This window comes from Embiotoca jacksoni, unplaced genomic scaffold (assembly GCF_022577435.1).
Source record: "Embiotoca jacksoni isolate LCO1_2020_lvr unplaced genomic scaffold, fEmbJac1.0.p SCAF_72, whole genome shotgun sequence".
NCBI classification, from domain to species: domain Eukaryota; kingdom Metazoa; phylum Chordata; class Actinopteri; family Embiotocidae; genus Embiotoca; species Embiotoca jacksoni.
In genome coordinates this window covers 1,145,822-1,166,166 of record NW_027185428.1, presented here as the reverse complement: position 1 = coordinate 1,166,166, position 20,345 = coordinate 1,145,822, and the positions used below count along the sequence as shown (strand labels likewise).

Genomic DNA, 20,345 nt, shown 5'->3' with positions numbered 1-20,345 from the left:
TTCACATACAGCCTGTTAGCAGTAGGAGAATCCATATCTTCCAGGGCGGTAGACTAGAAATTGATGTAGAGATGTGATATATACAGTATGATTGGAAGTCAAACCTTTAATATGTGCAAGCACGCACACACCTGTAACATACAATTTGTTAAAATGCATTGTCAATATTTTTTTAAACAATTTCAGTGTTTCAAAAAGTTGTTATATTGCTTAAATGTTAAATAAAAACTCTCAAATGCTATAATTTTGTATTAAAAAAATGTCAGTGCTGTAAAAGGTGTTTTCAAAGTGTCCAAATTTAAGAAAGCCTGCTGAAGTGGTGTAGAAACATTGTGCATTAGGACTGGGGCCTCGTTTCTCATAGATAGTGCGGTCCTTTGCCTCCATAGTCCTCCAATGCTTTTCAAATGATAATTGGAGAAAAGGAGAAGGAACACAAAGACTTGCAGTATGAATATGTTTGGAAGGAATTGTTTGTTACGAAACTGTGTTACTTAAACATTGTTCTGTTCTCCTAAATTCACATTTCGTCCTTGTGAGAAAGATCAGTCCGGAGCACTACAGCGGTGCGTTCATAATAGCTCAATTAGTAGGATTCATCCAGACCATAAATTCAACCACAAATGTAGCTGAAGTCCAATCAATAATGCTCTGCATCTAGCTTCAGCCGTCACCGCCGGCAGGGTAGCTGAAGACAGGTGGACATTTGCCTTTTGAAATGATCAATATATGCATCACGTAAAGTGTCACATCATCTCTCCTTTCCGTGAGTGTTTTCCTTAACTGACAGAGTATTATACCTGGTTGTATTGTGAAAGTATTGGACTCTGAGTTCATGAAAATATAGTCCAGAAAGGAAACTGCACCGAGACCTTCTCGGGGCTTCAGAGTCACCACAAGTTCAGAAAAAGGGACGTTACTTCATTTGGAGCGGGAAAATTCATAATTCTTTTCGTCCACTTGAAGGCAAAAGACCAAGCTGAGAAACAGCACTGTCATAATAACAACTTAGAAAGTAGCAGTAACCATTCATGCAGCCATCTGACTCAGTTCAACAATATAAGTCTTTTGAAGTTATGTTTTATGTCCACCTGATGAATTTAAATCTAAAATCCACAACTCTTCAGCCAGTCTTATGGAAAATAACAGGCACTTTAGCCACTTCATGTTCATTTACTTTGCCTGTCTGTCTTTTTCAGCTACAGCAGATTTAGCAGCTGTGCTAATGAGAGCCGTGAGAATGAATCAAAATAGAAAACATTGGAGCTGTAAAACCAAAAACAATGAGCTGAAAGATGCTAAAATTCCCCATGGAGAACTGAAGAGTTGGTTGGTAATTCGCTGAAATTGTAATTCAGATCAACTCTTTTCACATTAAACCTAGCTATTTGTTATTTTTAGTCAATTGTACTGTTTCACAGCTTTTTCCATACTGACAAAACTGGAGAACGATTTATTTACTTAGATCCAAAATAACTAATACATTTGTTTACTGGATAACATCTATCAAATGTCCACCATGTGTAACATTTTCTTACTCCCACCGGATTCTTGAAAACCCAGCTTCCCAGAAAAAGTAATCATGATGCAATGTCAGCGTCTTAAACGGCAGCTCCGGCTCTGATCACATGTGTATTATCATATAGTGTCCTGCGGCTGCATGCTGCTGCACAGACACACATCTCTGTCTCTGCAGAGCTTCCTAGGAAGTAGTCCTAATAGGATTGGGCATCCATTAAGAAAAGATGAAGAGTAAAACTGTTGGAGACGACGGGATGGAGAAGGGTTAGTGACGCAGTGCACACACAGAAAACTGCAATTAAAAGGAGAGCTGGATGTAACGAAGGACACGGTCTGTCATTTCTGTGTGAGTCGATAAAAGCTTGAAGCTGGTGTTCTTGTGTAGGTTAGAAGAGAAGAAGAGGGTGAAATTGTGTGTGACATGTCCTATTTTCGGATTGTAAAACAGCACTATTTATACATCCCTTTCCTGCTGTACTACTAAACATAAATCCCTTCCCTCGCACTCCCACCATACACCTCTACTTTATCCACACACCAAACATGGGCATGCCGTCCTGCCCGTGTCCCACTGAGAGCCTGATGGCAGAATAGCCTACTGTGCTGGTTCCCACCTCATCAGATCTCTGTGCTTTTGACTCTCAGGCAACCAGCACTGCTACTTTCTCAGTGAGGTAGAGCTAAGAATAGAACAGAACAGCCTCTTACATAACACAAGCCCAGTGCATTCTGGGATGGGATGGCATCGCTTTGCCAAGCAGCGGGCAGCGAGAACCATTACTGCTGTGCTGCACTATTTTCTCTGCTGTGCAGACAAACTGAAATGTATTCATTATTTTACAGAACAACACATTTCACATGGAGACTTGAAGAATCTGATCAAACGTTTTCTTCTAACAATAACATAATGATAAACAGGATTTATTGAATAAATGTAAAATATACATTTAAACTACAATAGAAATATATTAGTATGAAATTTAGAAAAACAAAGGACAAGCCTGGCTATATTTTGCATTTTTGTTATGTCAGCAAATCCCATAAAATGACAGATAAGTGAGGATATTATGAAAAGATTCTGACTGGTTCCCACTGAGCACAGAAGCAAGCTGCAAGACAACCCAGCAGCACTTTTACAAGGTTGCTGAGTATATCAAATAAATGAAGAGGCTGCACAACACTTTTTCAGATCAAAGTGATTTCAAGGAGACTTATTTTATATAAAAATGATCCATTGTTTCCTGTCCATTGAACCCACCATTAGTACCAACTGATGTTTTTCCAGCAATTTCATAAAATAGCCTGTATAGCTTAATTTCTTAAAAAGGACAAATTCAGTTGGAAGAGGAAATGTTTGCATGTTGGAGGACCAGATTAATAAATATTTCTGACATCAGATAGTCTTTGAATGGAGAGAGAACCAGTTTGTTGTCATATTCTCATTGACCCCAATAAAAGACATTATATTCGGCAAATACATCAATTTCATAAGATTTCTGGACACTGTAATTTTTAACAAACATCATTCAAAATGTTCACAATTAGGACACAAAGACAATTCAGTTGTTTAGTTTTCTTCAGTGTTTTTTTTGGACTTCATAAGAGATGTGTGACATTAAGACACTGACCCTTCTCCATTCACCATGAGCTTTTTAAAACAAGCCTTCAATTAGAAACTTAGAGGTCAATTATAATTCCACTTTTGAAGTAGCTGCTGCTCGTCAGTGTGCATCAGCTTGAGGTGTTGGGTTATAATTATGAGCAGATATATTTGTGTATCCTTCCTCTGCCCACTTGCCCCGCCTCCCCTCCCCCACCATCCTGCCCTCCTCCCTCACCCTCCGGCCTGTTATTGTCTCAGGGTGGTCCGAGTCATGGCAGATGGTCAAAAGGAGCTGCAGCTCACCTCGCCAGCCCCAGCGGAGGTGAAGGTACAGGGGAGAGCACTTGGCCGTTGGACAAAGAACACTATGTTACTATGATCCAGTACAAAAATACCGCACACACCATGCTGCCGAACCCTCGCCTGGACAAGGCTTCACTGCTACATTTCTGTCATCCAGAAACAAACTGTCATGAGAAATTTTTCTCGATGGGGAAAAAGAGAATCACTGGAAAAAAACCAAACATTGTATATCAGCATTTGGGTTTTGAAAAAGTTTTAAGAAATGCATCGTGTCATCTTTTCCATTCCCAACTGAGTGAAAGCGATTCTGAGCTGTCATTCATTAACTGAGTAAATGGATCACTGGAAGGCCGACTGCTCTCCACATCCACCCAACAACTCAGCAGCTTCACACACAAACTATTTCCAGCCACACACGCTGGTACGGGCGAACCAAAGTCATCCTTGTCTGCTGTTTCTGTTGTGAGAAGAAAACAATATGTGGATGTGATTGGCCTGAAATAGCCTCCTTTGTGGTGTGTCATAGCTTTACTGCTGTAGAGGCAGGGGGCTGGAAGGAGGAGCGAGCGAAGGCAAGGGGAGGGGCGGGAGAGAGCAGGGGGGTATAATTGGTCGATGAGGAGCAGTGTGTGTGTGTGTGTGTGGGAAAGGGTGGGGGGGGGGGGGTCACAGCGTCGGACAAACAGGGAAAGAAAACAAACGAGTCACGAAGGAGGGACAGAGCATGTCTGAAATAGCAGGTTTTTAAAACACTAACGCACTGCTAGTGTCAACCAAGTTATGTTCAAATTCTAGAGTCAAATTTATTTAGAAAGCAACATTTTTATAAAAACAATAACCTGGTACCAAAGTGCTGTACAATCCAAAGAACAGAATCTATTGAACAACCTGATAAAACCACAAAGACCAGTTAAAAGACGATTCATACGTCCATTATTTACACTTCATCCTGAACACCAGAGTGTGTATAAAAATGGACAGCTCTGAAAAATGAGGCCAATGCAGAAGTGTCTTCAGCTGCAATACCACCGACTGCCACTAGAGATCGGCTCCAAAAAGCCTCCGGCTCCATAGACTCCCATTCAACTTCTCTCATCAAATCCAAAGTGAATAAAATGTGTCCATCAGTTATCTCGGTGTTGTTAGATAAAGTCACTCCTTCTTATTAGTTTTCTGGAGGTCCATCTGAAAATAATCCCTCATTCATTCGAAAAGAAGATTCAAGAAGACCTGTTTTTGGGGGCGTGTCTGTTTGATTGACAGGTCTGAGGTGCAGTCAGGTTACAGCTATCGGTGGGCAGGACGTAGTATTGTCAGGTTTCCATTCAGATAAGTCAGATCCACCGCTGGCTCCTCCCCCAGCTCGTCAGCCAGGCAGCCACAGGAAGAACATGCAAACAGGAAGGCCTCGAACCAACCAGCAGTTTCAAACCCACAACCTTCCACTCTACAACTGTACTGCCTGTTAATAGACAATAAAATCGATGAGACCATAACAATTAAACTGTGAAGAAAATCCATTCTTGCACTGAGTTAAAAGTAAAATAATAACCAGGTGTTTTACATTTAAAAACAGGGAGTTTTTAAAGCGGCCAGTTTAACCTCTTGTTCCAGAGTTTTAAGGCTACGATCACTTCCATGCTTCAACCTTGATTTTCGGCCAATCAAGTGACCTTGACAGGACGTTAGATCAGAGATAGGTTTTAAGCCAGCTCATTTAATCAAATCCAATCCTAACTAAGTCAATCCTGAAATGTACAGGGAGCCAGTAGAGGTAAGATGTGCTCTCAATGTTGTGTTCCTGTTCAAAGACAAAGTGCAGCGTCAGTGTGAGAGGGAGACCTGGCCAACACCAACATAAAGAACCCCACACGAGTCAAGTGGGATGAGATAAAAGCAGATATAACTTTGACAAAATCATTAAACCATAAAAAGGGCTTGACCTTAAATAAACAGACTTTATTATCTGTTTAAAACCAGTGTCCATTATTACTCCTAGGTTTTACACATGGTTCCTGAGAACATTGACCACCGGGGCCACCGGGGCCACTGACAACACCGGGACCACCGGGGCCACCGACGACACCGGGACCACCGGGGTCACCGACAACACAGGGACCACCGGGGACACCGACAACACCGGGACCACCAACGCCACCGGGACCACCGGGACCACTGACACCACCGACAACACCGGGACCACTGGGGCCACCGACAACACCGGGAACACCAACGCCACGGACAACACCCGGGCCAACGACGCCATCGACAACACCGGGGCTACTGACGCCACTGACAACATCGGGACCACCGACACCACCGACAACACCGGGGCCACCGACACCACCGACAACACCGGGGCCACCGACAACACCGGGACCACCGACAACACCGGGGCCACCGACAACACCGGGACCACCGACGCCACCGACTACACCGGGGCCACCGACAACACTGGGGCCACCGACAACACCAGGACCACCGATGCCACCGACAACACCGGGGCCACCGACAACACTGGGGCCACCGACGCCACTGACTACACCGGGGCCACCGACAACACCGGGACCACCGATGCCACCGACAACACCGGGACCACCGGGGCCACCGACAACACCGGGGCCACCGGGGCCACCGACAACACCGGGGCCACCGACACCACCGACAACACCGGGGCCACCGACACCACCGACAACACCGGGACCACCGGGGCCACCGGCAACACCGGGACCACCGACAACACCGGGGCCACCGACACCACCGACAACACCGGGACCACCGACAACACCGGGGCCACCGACAACACTGGGACCACTGACGCCACGGACAACACCGGGACCACCGACCACACCGGGACCATCGGGACCACCGACGCCACCGGGGCCACCGACAACACCGGGACCACCGGGGCCACCGACACCACCGACACCACCGACACCACCGGGGCCACCGGGGCCACCGACAACACTGGGGCTACCGACGCCACCGACTACACCGGGGCCACCGACACCACCGACTACACCGGGGCCACCGACAACACCGGGACCACCGGGGCCACCGGCAACACCGGGGCCACCGGCAACACCGGGACCACCGGGGCCACCGGCAACACCGGGGCCACCGACACCACCGACAACACCGGGGCCACCGACAACACCGGGACCACCGACAACACTGGGGCCACCGACAACACTGGGACCACTGACGCCACGGACAACACCGGGACCACCGACAACACCGGGACCACCGGGGCCACCGACGCCACCGGGGCCACCGACAACACCGGGACCACCGGGGCCACCGACAACACCGGGACCACCGACAACACTGGGGCCACTGACAACACCGGGGCCACCGACGCCACCGACTACACCGGGGCCACCAACAACACCGGGAACACCGGGGCCACCGACAACACCGGGACCACTGACGCCACCGACAACACCGGGACCACCGGGGCCACCGACAACACCGGGACCACTGACAACACCGGGGCCACCGACACCACCAACAACACCGGGGCCACCGACACCACCAACAACACCGGGGCCACCGACGCCACCGACTACACCGGGGCCACCGACAACACCGGGAACACCGGGGCCACCGACAACACCGGGACCACTGACGCCACCGACAACACCGGGACCACCGGGGCCACCGACAACACCGGGACCACTGACAACACCGGGGCCACCGACAGCACCAACAACACCGGGGCCACCGACACCACCAACAACACCGGGGCCACCGACAACACTGGGACCACTGACGCCACCGACAACACCGGGACCATCGGGGCCACCGACAACACCGGGGCCACCGACAACACCGGGGCCACCGATAACACCGGGGCCACCGACAACACCGGGACCACCGGGGCCACCGACAACACCGGGACCACCGACGCCACCGACAACACCGGGACCACCGACAACACTGGGGCCACCGACAACACCGGGACCACCGGGGCCACCGACAACACCAGGACCACTGACGCCACCGACAACACCGGGACCACCGGGGCCACCGACAACACCGGGACCACCGACGCCACTGACTACACCAGGGCCACCGACAACACCGGGGCCACCGACACCACCGACATTGTAGCTGTGTAGGAAGCTGCATGTGTGGCATTTGAGTGCTGCCATTCATGCTGAAGATGGAAGAGGATGATAAAGACTTGTATGGGAATAGGTTTGCTTCAACTGAGTCACTGTCACTTTACATTACATTACATTTAGCTGACGCTTTTATCCAAAGCGACTTACAATAAGTTAATTTCAACCATGAGGGTTTAAAACCAGAACAACAAGAATCAAGAAAATACAATTTCTTCAAGAAAGCCAAACTACAAAGTTCTATCAGTAAGTTCCATGTTAAGATACTAAAGTTCTACTATTCAAGGTAAAGTCTGAAGAGGTGTGTTTTTAGTTTGTGGTGGAAGATGTTCAGAGTTTCTGCTGTCCTGATGTCGTTGGGGAGCTCATTCCATCATTAAGGTCCTGGATGTAGAGGAGGAGGAGGAGGATGAGGAGGAGGACGAGCGGAGTGAATGGGCTGGGATGTAGGGTTGGACCATGTCATGGATGTAGACTGGACCCGATCTGTTCACAGCACGGTACGAAGTACCAATGTTTGGAAATGGATAAGGGCTACTGGTAACCAGTGAAGGGAGAGGATATATATATATATATACACACGTTACCATATTTAATAGAATATTGTTACTACTTATTTTCTCTTTATATACCTTAAACATTTTATTTTATATATATTTTTCTGTACATTTACTCTATATAATATAATATGTACTGTATTTATATAACCTATGCACATCACACATAAAGCAATCCATATCACTGATGTAAAATAACTGCCATATAGAATATATTCTGGGAATTAACAATTAATAACTTTTTTTTGTCTTTTTTTTTTTTTATCACGCATCGATTATCTTTTTTCTTTACGTTTCAATGTGTTGGTCAAGGTGTATTTTTATTTATTTAGTTTATATAGTTTGCCTGTGCGTGTATTTATTATACATTTTGTTGTATATTTTTGTTACATTTTCCTAAAAATAAATAAATCGTTTTTTATTCTATTCTTTTATATTTTTCCTCTCTGTGTACTTATCTTTTTCGTCCCTGTATTCTTAAACTGTTGTGACAACTAAAATTCCCTCCTGCGGGATTAATAAAGTCTTACCTTATTTTATTTTATCTTAACTTAACAATGCTAAAACTACTACATGTCCCATTTTCCGTGAGGTGCGGCTTTAGACCTTATGACTTCATAAGTGGCTAGTCGCTGGCATTTTATAATGTTTTCAGGAATGAGTCATACGAGATCACCCGCCAGCTGTGGTAGTGGCTTTATGTCCTGCAGTCATTGTGTGTTCTGGACTTCTGGAGAGCTGCATGGCGTCACCAGGGCTCAGCTCACTAATGATGGTCAGTACAAACCACTGCCAGGAAATACTGGAGGGGATGTTTTGCCGTCTTCCACGTCACCATAAAGGTACAAACGTGGATTGGGGGCAAACTAGTGAGGTAGTCAGAGACCCCAATCATCTCCACGTCGGTGTCAAAGGGAGAGCTGGCAGGACCAGACATGGCCTCTTATTCAGGTATGGGTCGGGGTTACAAGAAGGTACACAGATTTAGTAATACCTGGTTCACACTACACAACATCTGCATTTCATAAGGTGATCGCGCTGGAAGAATAAGTTCTCACCAACCAACGTTTCTGTTGCTCACAACCTCTGTGATGTCATGAGGCAGGAGAGGTCAGGGACTGTTTATTATTTTCATGCTGACATCTTGGAGTCAAAACTCATAACAGACATGTAATGAGTAATGTAACTATGTACTGCAGTTGTTGAGTAATCTGTAAAATATTAATGAGTGCAATACCACTGAGGGCCGCTAGGGGGTCGGCTCCAAAAAGCCACTGGCTTCATAGACTCCCATTCAACTTCTTTCATCAAATATGAAGTCAGCAAATTATCTTTTACTATATATTTTGCTAAATTTGCCACTTCTGATTAGTTTTCTGGCGATCCATCTGAAAATAATCAACCATATTAATTTGTAATTTGGCCTCAAACAGCAGTATGTTTGGGAGCATGTCTGTTTTGACTGACACATGCTCGTGTAGCGTCCTCGGGTTCTCAGACAGATTAAGTCAGATCCACCCTTCGCTCCTCCCCATCGCATCCAAATATAGTAATTTCCTGCTCTGTAAAAATACTGTATGGAAGCAACAAAACAACCGGTGTCATCATTGTACATTGGTGTTTGGACACAGTGTTTAATATTCTTCCTCTCAACAGGTGAACCTCTGACATCAAGAGACCAAACAAACTGATATCACTGACATGTTACTGGAGTTACGACTGTAGTTTCTGTAAAGTTTCTACATTTTCACAACTCGTAACTGGAAACAACTGCATTAACGTCCTACTACTGAATAACGCTGCCAAGTATGAAGCAGACTGTTGCTCTGTTGCAATTTCAGTTATTGAGTGTAATTTGGGTGAAGCTGAATTTTTAAGATGTTCAGACAGAGTAAGAAGTGATTGTTTTTTTTTTTTTTTTTTTTAAATAAATGCCTTTAATAGAGACAGTAGTGAGAGAGATGACCAGAAACAAAGTGAAAGAAATGGTTTAACATCAAGGTCCAAGAGTGTAATGAACCATTCTCACAATTGTATAAGTCAATACAGCGGTTTCTTCTTTGGAGAGTTTTAACCTGCATATGTGGACGCAGCGATGAACTGTGTTCACAGACGATGGTTTTCACAAGTGTTCCTGAGCCCATGCAGTGATTTCTACTCCAGAATAGTGTTTTTTTAATGCAGTGCTGCCTGAGGGCCCGAAGATCACCACCATCCAATATTGGTTTCCAGCCTTGTCCCTTGTGTTCAGAGATTTCTCCAGATTCTCTGAATCTTTTAATGATATTATGAACCGTAGACGATGAAATCCACTAATTCTTTGTAGTTTTACGTTGAGGAACATTATTCTTAGATTGTTGAACTATTTTCCAACACAGAGTGGTGAACCTCTCCCCGTCTTCACTGCTGAGAGACTCCGCCTCTCTGAAATCATCTTTTTATACCCAATCATGTTACTGATCTGTTGCCATGGTAACCTGATCAGTTGTCAGATGTCAAACCAGGTCTTCTATTCTTTTTTTTGCTTTTTTGTTGACCCTGTCCCAACTTTTTGCTGGAATCAAATTCAAAACACTTCATAGAATAGAATTTCTCAGTTTCAACATTTGATATGTTGTCTTTGGTCTATTTTCAAATAAATATGGGTTTACATGATTTGCATTCTGTTTTTAATTACAGTTTACACAGCGGGCTGTATCCCATCTTGAAAAATATTTTTATGCTCTTTAAGTTTTATGATTCCAATTCATGAACATAAGAAGAAGAAAATATGAGTGGAGGAATAGCTATCACAGCAAAAACACATTTACATGCCATTTCCACAACACTGTTGTTCACATGGCAAGCTAGGTTACTGCTTACGTCTGTATTTTTGGTACAAGTTGGGGTAAATAAACATAGACACAGTCCAGCAGTCAGATTTTTGTAAATCTAATTTCTGTTTATTATAAATACATCTTTTACCTGCCATATCAGTTTAGCAGGAACTTTTTCCGTCTTAACACGTGTGCCGATGTTTAGATCTCAATGGTACAATTGATGTATGAGAATTACAGGTTACAATCCACTGTGTCAGTGGGTCTGGCTCTGTCGGCAGCTGAGTCCATGCTGAACAAAAGAAGAGCACAGAGGACTGAAGTGTCATCACTGAGGTCAGAAGTGCCCCTGGCCTCTCCCTCTCTCTCTGGGTAACCCTGGATGATTAAATTATCTGCAGCAAATGGATTTAAAAGCTTTAGTTTATTGTGCCAGAGAAAGAAACTGCCATAAACAGTTAGTTGTATGATAAACATGCAGCCATGCATAGACAGCGAAAGCAGCAAGCAAACACACACTTGAAGGCACAGAGACACAAAAATGCACACCGAGCATGGACGCACACATAGCTACTCTGAAACGAGAGCACTCGGCTCCGAGTCATGTTTACCAGCATTAATAGGAGATATTAATTTGATAACAGATAAATCCGAAGAGAAAACTCCATCACAAAGGTGCTGACATACACAACAGGGAATTAAGATATTGTACTCAAACTTTCCCTAATATCCATGTATGTATAGGATGGAAGTATCTAGCTTAACAATTCTTAAATATAACATATAAAGTGATATTCTCAAAGATTTTTATTGAAAGAAATGTCTGTTAAGGAACACTATCTGTCGCTGAATGAGGAATCACGAAGGTGAGTGAGCATGTGGCCCACGGATGAAGTATTACAAATTCAAGGCACTGAGTATCTGCTTTTATCCACAACTCAGCAGTGGTTTCAAGATTGTTACTATAAATGATTGATCAATATTACACGAGAGGGTGTGTTCTAACGCTTTAGCGCCTCGGTCCGGACCGCATCACCGAAGTGCCAATAATGAGGTTAAAACAGCCTCCAGTGTAATACTGAGATTATACAACAAGTTACCAACTAAATAAAACATGTAATCTACATGTGTTCATACTGTGGAGCAATTCACTCTCTAAATATAAAACTTTTTGTTAGCGTTTCCATGACAACACATGGGGTATGACGAACAACTGGAAAACAATCAGTCCCGTCAGTAGACCCGTATGTAATGTATGTGATGTTTACTACTCCAGGAAGTAATCCGACCCTTAGCAACCACCTAGCAACAGAGAGGATTTCTAGTCTCCAACTGAATAAATACAGAACATAGAAACACTAAACTGCTCAGCGAGCTCAGTCTGGTTGGAACAAAGATATCTAATGAACTAAGATGTCTGAGGAGCAAAGATATCTGATGAACAAAGATATCTGATGAACAAAGATATCCATGGACTCATGTGTTTTTAACATTTTACCACCGTGTCATGTGTTCAAACCAAACCGGTCCAGCTAGCCGCCGCTAGGATTGTAAGTGCGTGACTATCCGTGGTGTTACGGTACGGGTGCTCAGAGCGACCAAAAAGGACCAAAAGAGACCCGACTTCACCAAATGGGTCATTTAATAGACCTAGAACAAGTCGAAACTACATTATATTACATATTATATGAAACTCTATTCTAATTCTATTTTCCCATTGAGGAAGTGGAGGGATATTTGTAGTGATGAGCAGGGTGTGATGTCATGATGATTTGAGCATGTTCCAGATATCCAGTTGACCAATCAGATCTCTGGGTCAGAACCACTTGCTGTATAATTATCAATATTGATCTTTCATTCGATGTGGAGTAACTTCCAACACAACACCAACAACTCCTTTCTGACTCCAACAAAGACTAAAAACATTTCAGTGAAGTATTGTGTAGTAAGTTGGATTGTATTTCAATGGAGAAGTTTTTTTTTCTGGTCAGTCTGTGTAATGAGATAAGGAAAATCCCATGAGTTTGTTGAGTTCACTTGTTTAAGAGGCTTCTGTGTTGGATTTAGGTCAAGAGTTAAAACCTGGCCAAAGATTTACAACATGAATGGCGTCAATGCCTGCAAATGCTCTGGCACGTACCGTGATACAAAGTTGTGTGTCTGTTTGTGTGCACAGTACGGTGTGTAGTAATTCTTCTCTTTGTTCTGTGGTTATAAATACCTGGACATATGGACTGATTGGTCCTGTGGATCCAGAACACTTGAACTGAACTGACAAAGGGCTGGGGTAGCGGGACACATCAAAGACAGGACTTTCACCCAGGAGACCAGTTTGTATAAAAGCAAAAGTCAATGTGGATTTATTTTAAGTAATCTGAGGGAAAATCAAAAAGTTAAGAGACTGCAAATTCCAAGTTACGTCAGCTGTTTAAAATTAAGACCTTTATTAAAAATGTTATTGTGACTTTTTTATACATGCTTATTTGCAATTTGAACATGTAGCTGAAACTTGAGCAAACAGCACACATAACACTTTCTGGTCAAATTATTAGGTGAACTGACAAAAGCCGCAGGGAGTCAAATCGGGTGAGTGAGTGTGGTGGGGAGAGACCATTGTGTTGATGCATCGCTGAGAGTGCTGCATGTGGGATATCAGTTAAAAAATGTTTGATACCGGTACTGGGACTGACCCCTTGACTTCAATACTGGCACTTTTTTAGATAAAAATTGTATGAATCCATTTCAAGAAAATGTATAAAGGGCAAGGAGCTCCGAAACCTGGAGGAAGCTTGGAGTAGAGCCACTGCTGCTTTGTGCCGAAAGCAGTGGCTTGGGCACCTGATCAGGAGGCCTCCTGGGCAGATCCAAAACACAGTAGAGTACTTATGTCATATCTTCACCTGTCCGCTTCACCTGTCGGCTTCACCTGTCCGCTTCACCTGTACGCCTAACCTGTGCGCTTCACCTGTCTGCTTCACCTGTCCGCTTCACCTGTCCGCTTCACCTGCCGGCTTCACCTGTACGCCTAACCTGTGCGCTTCACCTGTCCGCTTCACCTGTCCACTTCACCTGTACGCTTCACCTGTACGCTTCACCTGTACGCTTCACCTGTACGCTTCACACAACTCCAAACAAAACCAATTATCTCCTGAAAGTGGACGTACCCACAGCTAAGGTCAGCAAGCTAGCAAAGAAAAGACAACAAATAAGCAGCTTTGGAATGACCAGGAGTTTTTTTGTTAAATTGTAATCACACTAGTGTGTTGGCTAAACCTTTTTTATAAGAAGCTTTCCTTTTTAAGTTTAAAGTCTCAATCCTATTCCAAGATAACCCTGAATTCAGTGTGGGAAGCTCCCTTCAAAAGAATACGTTACCGTTCTCACAGGTTGAGATAGATATCTATCTGTCTGTCTGTCTGTCTGTCCATCTATATTGAACAACACACAGGTGCCTGGAATCAGGTCGAATATCCAAAACCCAGGAACAACACATATTTCTGGCTTTTCTTTTCCTAAAACAAGGAACAGACTTTCATCCAAAAAAAAATAAAAATTGTCTTACAATATAATACAAGACAAAAAAACTCCCCAAAAATGTGATATTTATAAGGGATGTGGATGGAGAGAGATTTTGACTGAAAGCGAATGAAATCATACAGCAACGCGCAACTTTTCCTCCATTTCGTTGGAAGTTCTTTTATGTCAAGACATCAACCTTTTGCTTTGATTTCACGGGGAATAAAAAATGACTGTTGCCCCCAAACAAGCGAGCAACAGAGTTTCAGTCCTCTCAGCTGCTTCTCATCAACCCTCGGCTGTCTGTGGAGACTTTGAAAAGGTTATCGGCAGAACCCTCTGTTTGCTAACAAAATTCACAAAGTGTCCCTTCATCCAGAATAATGTGGAGTAGTTATAGTATTGCTAAAATCATATCGACATCACATATGATTATTCTAATGTTTCCTGCATTTAAAACACATCAACTACAAACACACTAAACTCACTATTCACCAGTTCTGCCTCCTATGTCTTCCTTGTTTCTGTCCTTTTGCACTTACTGTCATCTAGTCTGCCTCAGTATAGCACTGAAATCTCCATGGAAACAAGGTTTAGATCAGAGATGTAGGGACAGACTGAAGTTATGCTTTAATACCAAGCAGCAACCATCAGTGATGTCATCAACCAGCAACCATCAGTGATGTCATCAACCATCAGTGAGGTCATCAACCAGCAACCATCAGTGAGGTCATCAACCATCAACCATCAGTGAGGTCATCAACTAGCAACCATCAGTGAGGTCATCAACCAGCAACCATCAGTGAGGCCATCAACCATCATCCGTCAGTGATGTCACCAACCATCAACCATCAGTGATGTCATCAATCATCAACCATCAGTGAGGTTGTCAACCAGCAACCATCAGTGAGGTCATCAACCATCATCCATCAGTGATGTCATCAACCATCAGAGGTCATCAACCATCAGTGAGGTCGTAAACCATCAACCATCAGTGATGTCATCAACCATCAGTGATGTCATCGTTGGTTTGTGAACGTTATGAATCCTCCAGTTCAGAGTCTGTCTGTCACCATCTTGCTAGTTCGGAGCGGTTTGGAGCAGGAAGTGACCATATTTGGACGAGCTGGGGGAGGAGCCAGCGGTGGATCTTACTGATCTGATTGGAAACCCGACAATACTACGTCCCGTCCAGCGATAGCTGTAACCTGACTGCACCACAGGCCTGTCAATCAAACAGACACGCCCCCCAAAACAGGTCTTCTTGAATCTTCTTTTCTAATGAATGAGGGATTATTTTCAGATGGACCTCCAGAAAACTAATAAGAAGGAGTGACTTTAGCTAACAACACCGAGATAACTGATGGACACATTTTATTGAGATGTTCTCTGTTGTATTGCAGTTTAAGCCACTTCGGTATCGGCCTCATTTTTCAGACCCCGAGGAACATATCACCACTCGCTTTAAACAGCTACAGGAAGGAATATCGTAAACCCTGAATTGGTTTTGTTTTGGATGTTGTTTTTATGCCACAGTGCTCAGCCTTTTGTGGTCGCTTCATGTAAACAGGTAACAGGTAGGTCCGTTGTTATGTTGCTTCCAGCTCATCACTACGAGGATGTGCCCCCATTCATCTCTATTCACTCACCTTGCATGCAGAACTTGAGCTCCTTTGCATCGGTGACAATGGTGGCTGGCAACCTGTCAGGAACCTTCTTGCTCATGCGGTTGTAGTTCCTCCTCCTCTTTGTCTCACCCCACAGGTTAGAGCCGCCGTGCATGCTGGGAATGTTGAGCACAGCAATGCCCTCTAAGGAAGTGTTGCTGAGGTCCAAGATGATCCCATCGCACTGAGGATATGTCAGGAGGGATGACGAAAAGACAGAAATAATAAGGAAAACAGAAATGAGCAAAAAGAAACACAATACAACCAGATTTCATTTCATAATCTGTTTATCTCTGACTGGAAAAGTTGAATACAGATGATTCTTCCTCTGTGTTCGCAGTGAAGCTGCAGAATGACTGACACCAAGGTGGTAGTAGTTTGTAATGCAGTCGTAGGCCTGCAACACGCTGCCTGTGTGGCCTCATTTCATGTCGGCGTCCATGAGACGTGTGCGGTGCATCATTTATAAAATGGAACCGACGCCTATTTTTCACGCATGATTCCCAGCCAAAATATTCAGGGTATTCATGTGTGATCACATTTGTACTGTATGATCATAGCAGAAACTCAGTGCATGCTGTGGTGATATCATGAGGACCCTTCACCAGGTGAGGGGCGGGTCTTCTCCGCTGCTCTCTTTATCACTCCTCTGTCTCTGGGTCTCGCTATAAACGAGGATAAACAAAAACCACGAGGTGCTTTTGGGTTAGAACTCATCACTTGTCGGACCTCAAAAATTCACCTCCGATGTTATCAAAGAGAAACTGATTGATATTAGGACGAGCTGGGGGAGGAGCCAGCGGTGAATCTGACTGATCTGATTGGAAACCTGACGATACTACGTCCCGCCCACCGATAGCTGTAACTTGACTGCACCACAGGCCTGTCAATCAAACAAACACGCCCCCAAAAACAGGTCTTTTTGAATCTTCTTTTCCAATGAATGAGGGATTATTTTCAGATGGACCTCCAGAAAACTAATAAGAAGGAGTGACTTTAGCTAACAACACCGAGATAACTGATGGACACATTTTATTCACTTTGGATTTGATGAGAGAAGTTGAATGGGAGTCTATGGAGCCGGAGGCTTTTTGGAGCCGACCTCTAGTGGCACTCGCTGGTATTGCAGCTTAAGACACTTCTGGATCAAAACCATTTTTCAGACCTGGAAGGTACAGCCACTTCCTTATACAGTCGATGGTGTGGACACACACATGCAATGAGCTGTAGCTGAGCAGCGTGTGACAGGTAACGCACATGCTCAGTTTCACATGATCCAGTGTCCAGCTGAGACATATTAATGACAAATGAATCTGAAAATATATCCTTGATGTGCTGCTGTTTTCAGTGCATTTCATTATCCAATGCCAGGAGCTCAGCTGTTCGGGCAGAAGTTTCTTCAGCCAAAATATTCAGACCTTCACAAGTCGCACAATAACTAGAATGACCATTAGATGAAACTGTATTTTTGAAAGTTGTGTCAGGATTTACATGTTGAAATAAGAAGACAGAGGACTAAAAGTATACGAGTTGCTGCCTCAACATAGTGATCCATACAACAATGATTTGTCATGACTACAAAATGCATCCTGATGCATTACTACATAGACGGCAGCAAAGAGTCCTCAGTCGTCTGGATTCAGCAAATAACTCAAACTCACCCAAAAATGTCAACAACACACTGCTGTGACTCAGCATGCTTGGCTGACTAGTGCTGAGTCACAGCAACTACACCCACGCTGGACTTCACTTCACACCTTCAACATGCAAACAAACCGCAGAGGAATGCCTTTGTGTGTGTGTGTATAAACTGTGCAACACGTGGAAGTTGATACGAACATATATGCACAGAAACACATACTAATGAGTGCAGAAGCAACACAGCTGACTTTAAATGACTTTTCTCTGTTTGTAGAAATGAGGGTCGTTAAAGTTTGTATATAATATGTATACATATGTATAAGGTGTGAAATAGAAGTTCTGGAACTTCCGATCAAATGTCTGCGAGTGCTTGACACACTCAGCAATACTTAAAATCAGTAATGAAATGTAACAAGGTACATTAACATGTCTTCCTTAGATAATATCCATTTAATATCTAATATCTATTTTACTTTATACTTCCATTGGACTTGTGTATATATCTACACTTCAAAGGCAAATATTTGGTGGGATTGATAAGCAAGTTCTCGGCGGCCATTTCTCTTGAGAGGGCATCTCTCAGTAGACACAACGGGAGGAAGGATGGTGGAGTCGTGTGCTGCTTGGATTGTTCAAATCGCTGCACAATTCACGTTAGATCTCGGGCCCGAACCTCCCACATGTACGACTGAACACGTGTTTGTATTTGGCCACGATAACATTACGTCAGTAGCTAACGTTAGAAAATCTGCTGTCTGGACACAGAAGACTGATAACCAACCTGGTCATCACCATGGAGACTATTACAGCGACCAAACAGAGTAATTATTATTTGTACATGACATTTCTACGTGCCAGTGGACTCAGTAGTGTCTGCCAGTGAATATTTTCATGCACGTTGGATGTCACTTTATTCAGGCGTGCATACCCTGCAGAGTCCGCTGGCAGACACTCACTCAGTCCAAATATCTGAAACGCCTCGGCATCCAAGAAGTGAAGGATTTAAACTGAACGCTATTACAATGAGCAGATATGAGATATCTCAGTGAAAATGGGATTATACAACAAGTGGTTCTGACCCAGAGATCTGATTGGTCAACTGAACATTATGAACATGCTCAAATCATCATGACATCACACCCTGCTCATCTCTAGAAATATCACTCCACCTCCTCAATGGGAAAATAGAATTAGAATAGAATTTTTACATGTAATATAATCTCGTTTCTACTTGTTGTAGTTCTATTAAATGACCCATTTGGTGAAGTCGGGTCTCTTTTGGTCCTTTTTGGTCGCTCCAAGCACCCGTACCGTAACACCACGGATAGTTACGCACTTACAATCCTAGAGGAGGCTAGCTGGACCGGTTTGGTTTGAACACGACACGGTGGTAAAATGTTAAAAACACAGGAGTCCATGGATATCGTTGTTCATCAGATATCTTTGTTCCAACCAGACTGAGCTAGCTGAGCAGTTTAGTGTTTCTATGTTCTGTATTTATTCAGTTGGAGACTAGAAATCCTCTCTGTTGCTAGGTGGTTGCTAAGGGTCCGACTACTTCCTGGAGTAGTAAACATTACATACGTTACATATGGGTCTACTGACGGGACTGATTGTTTTCCAGTTGTTAGTCATGCCCCATGTGTTGCCATGGAAACGGAGATCACACTAACAAAAAGTTGTATATTTAGAGAGTGAATTGCTCCACAATATGAACACATGTAGATGACATGTTTTATTTAGTTGGTAACTTGTTGTATAATCCCTTCGGTCCTGAACGCATCACTGTTGTGCCAACAATGACGTTAAAGCACACCCTGTCATGTAATATTGCTTAAACGTATCACACATATAACGAGAAAAGAAAGTCCCATTTTTTGTAAAATTTTTTTTTTTAAAGTCAATAAATCAGAGATCAAAACAAAGTAATCATTTTCAGAAGTATTAAAAGTCTGATATGTTTTATTTGTGCCATAGAGCCCCTGTGTTGTCCAAAAACTGTTAAAAGCACATCAGTGAGCCACAATTTGGCATTTTTCTTCATTAACATGAATGTTATTCATCAATATATTTTGAGTCAATCTCAACATAAACATACATAAAGCACCGAATGTAGAATAATCCTCTGATGGAAATAGTTCCCAACAAATTCACACATTTACTAATGTTAAGTAACATTTGCTAAAAACTACAATGCTCTGGTGTTTTGACAGTTCATTGAGTAATTTTTTAAACATGGTGGGGGAAGACAGACTAAGAGATAATATGAAATAGATAACTACCCTCTCCACCTGACTGTTGGTTATTAAATCACATCTGGCTGGAGTGTTGCTGCACTTGACAAAGTATTGACAAGTATTGGTGAAATAATTAACATGAATTCAGTGTTGTTGTGCTTCATTTCTGTTGCATCAGAGTTTCCATTGACTATTTTTGGAGCAGGTTGCATAACATCACCATCACGAGTCCACGACCTTGAATTTAGATATTTGATTAAGGTGAAGTAAAAAAATTCTAGTTTGCCGGCATTTGTGAAATCTCACTCTGGACTAATTAAGGAAGTTGATGCTGTAATATGATACCAGAACGAAGCTGGT

General features: G+C 43.6%; 1 protein-coding gene across 5 annotated transcripts in view; it reads right to left on the bottom strand.

Moving 5' to 3' along the window:
* Nucleotides 1–20,345, bottom strand: part of LOC138215306 (diacylglycerol kinase beta) — a 127,013-nt gene that overhangs the window by 12,372 nt on the left and 94,296 nt on the right. For 4 of the 5 annotated variants that reach the window (XM_069177393.1, XM_069177392.1, XM_069177391.1 and 1 more), the window contains one exon: nucleotides 16,090–16,291. The exons of the other annotated variant lie outside the window; for it this stretch is intronic. In XM_069177393.1, the coding sequence (XP_069033494.1) occupies nucleotides 16,090–16,291 (202 nt within the window). The remainder of the gene's footprint in view (nucleotides 1–16,089; nucleotides 16,292–20,345) is intronic. 5 annotated transcript variants of the gene reach the window in all.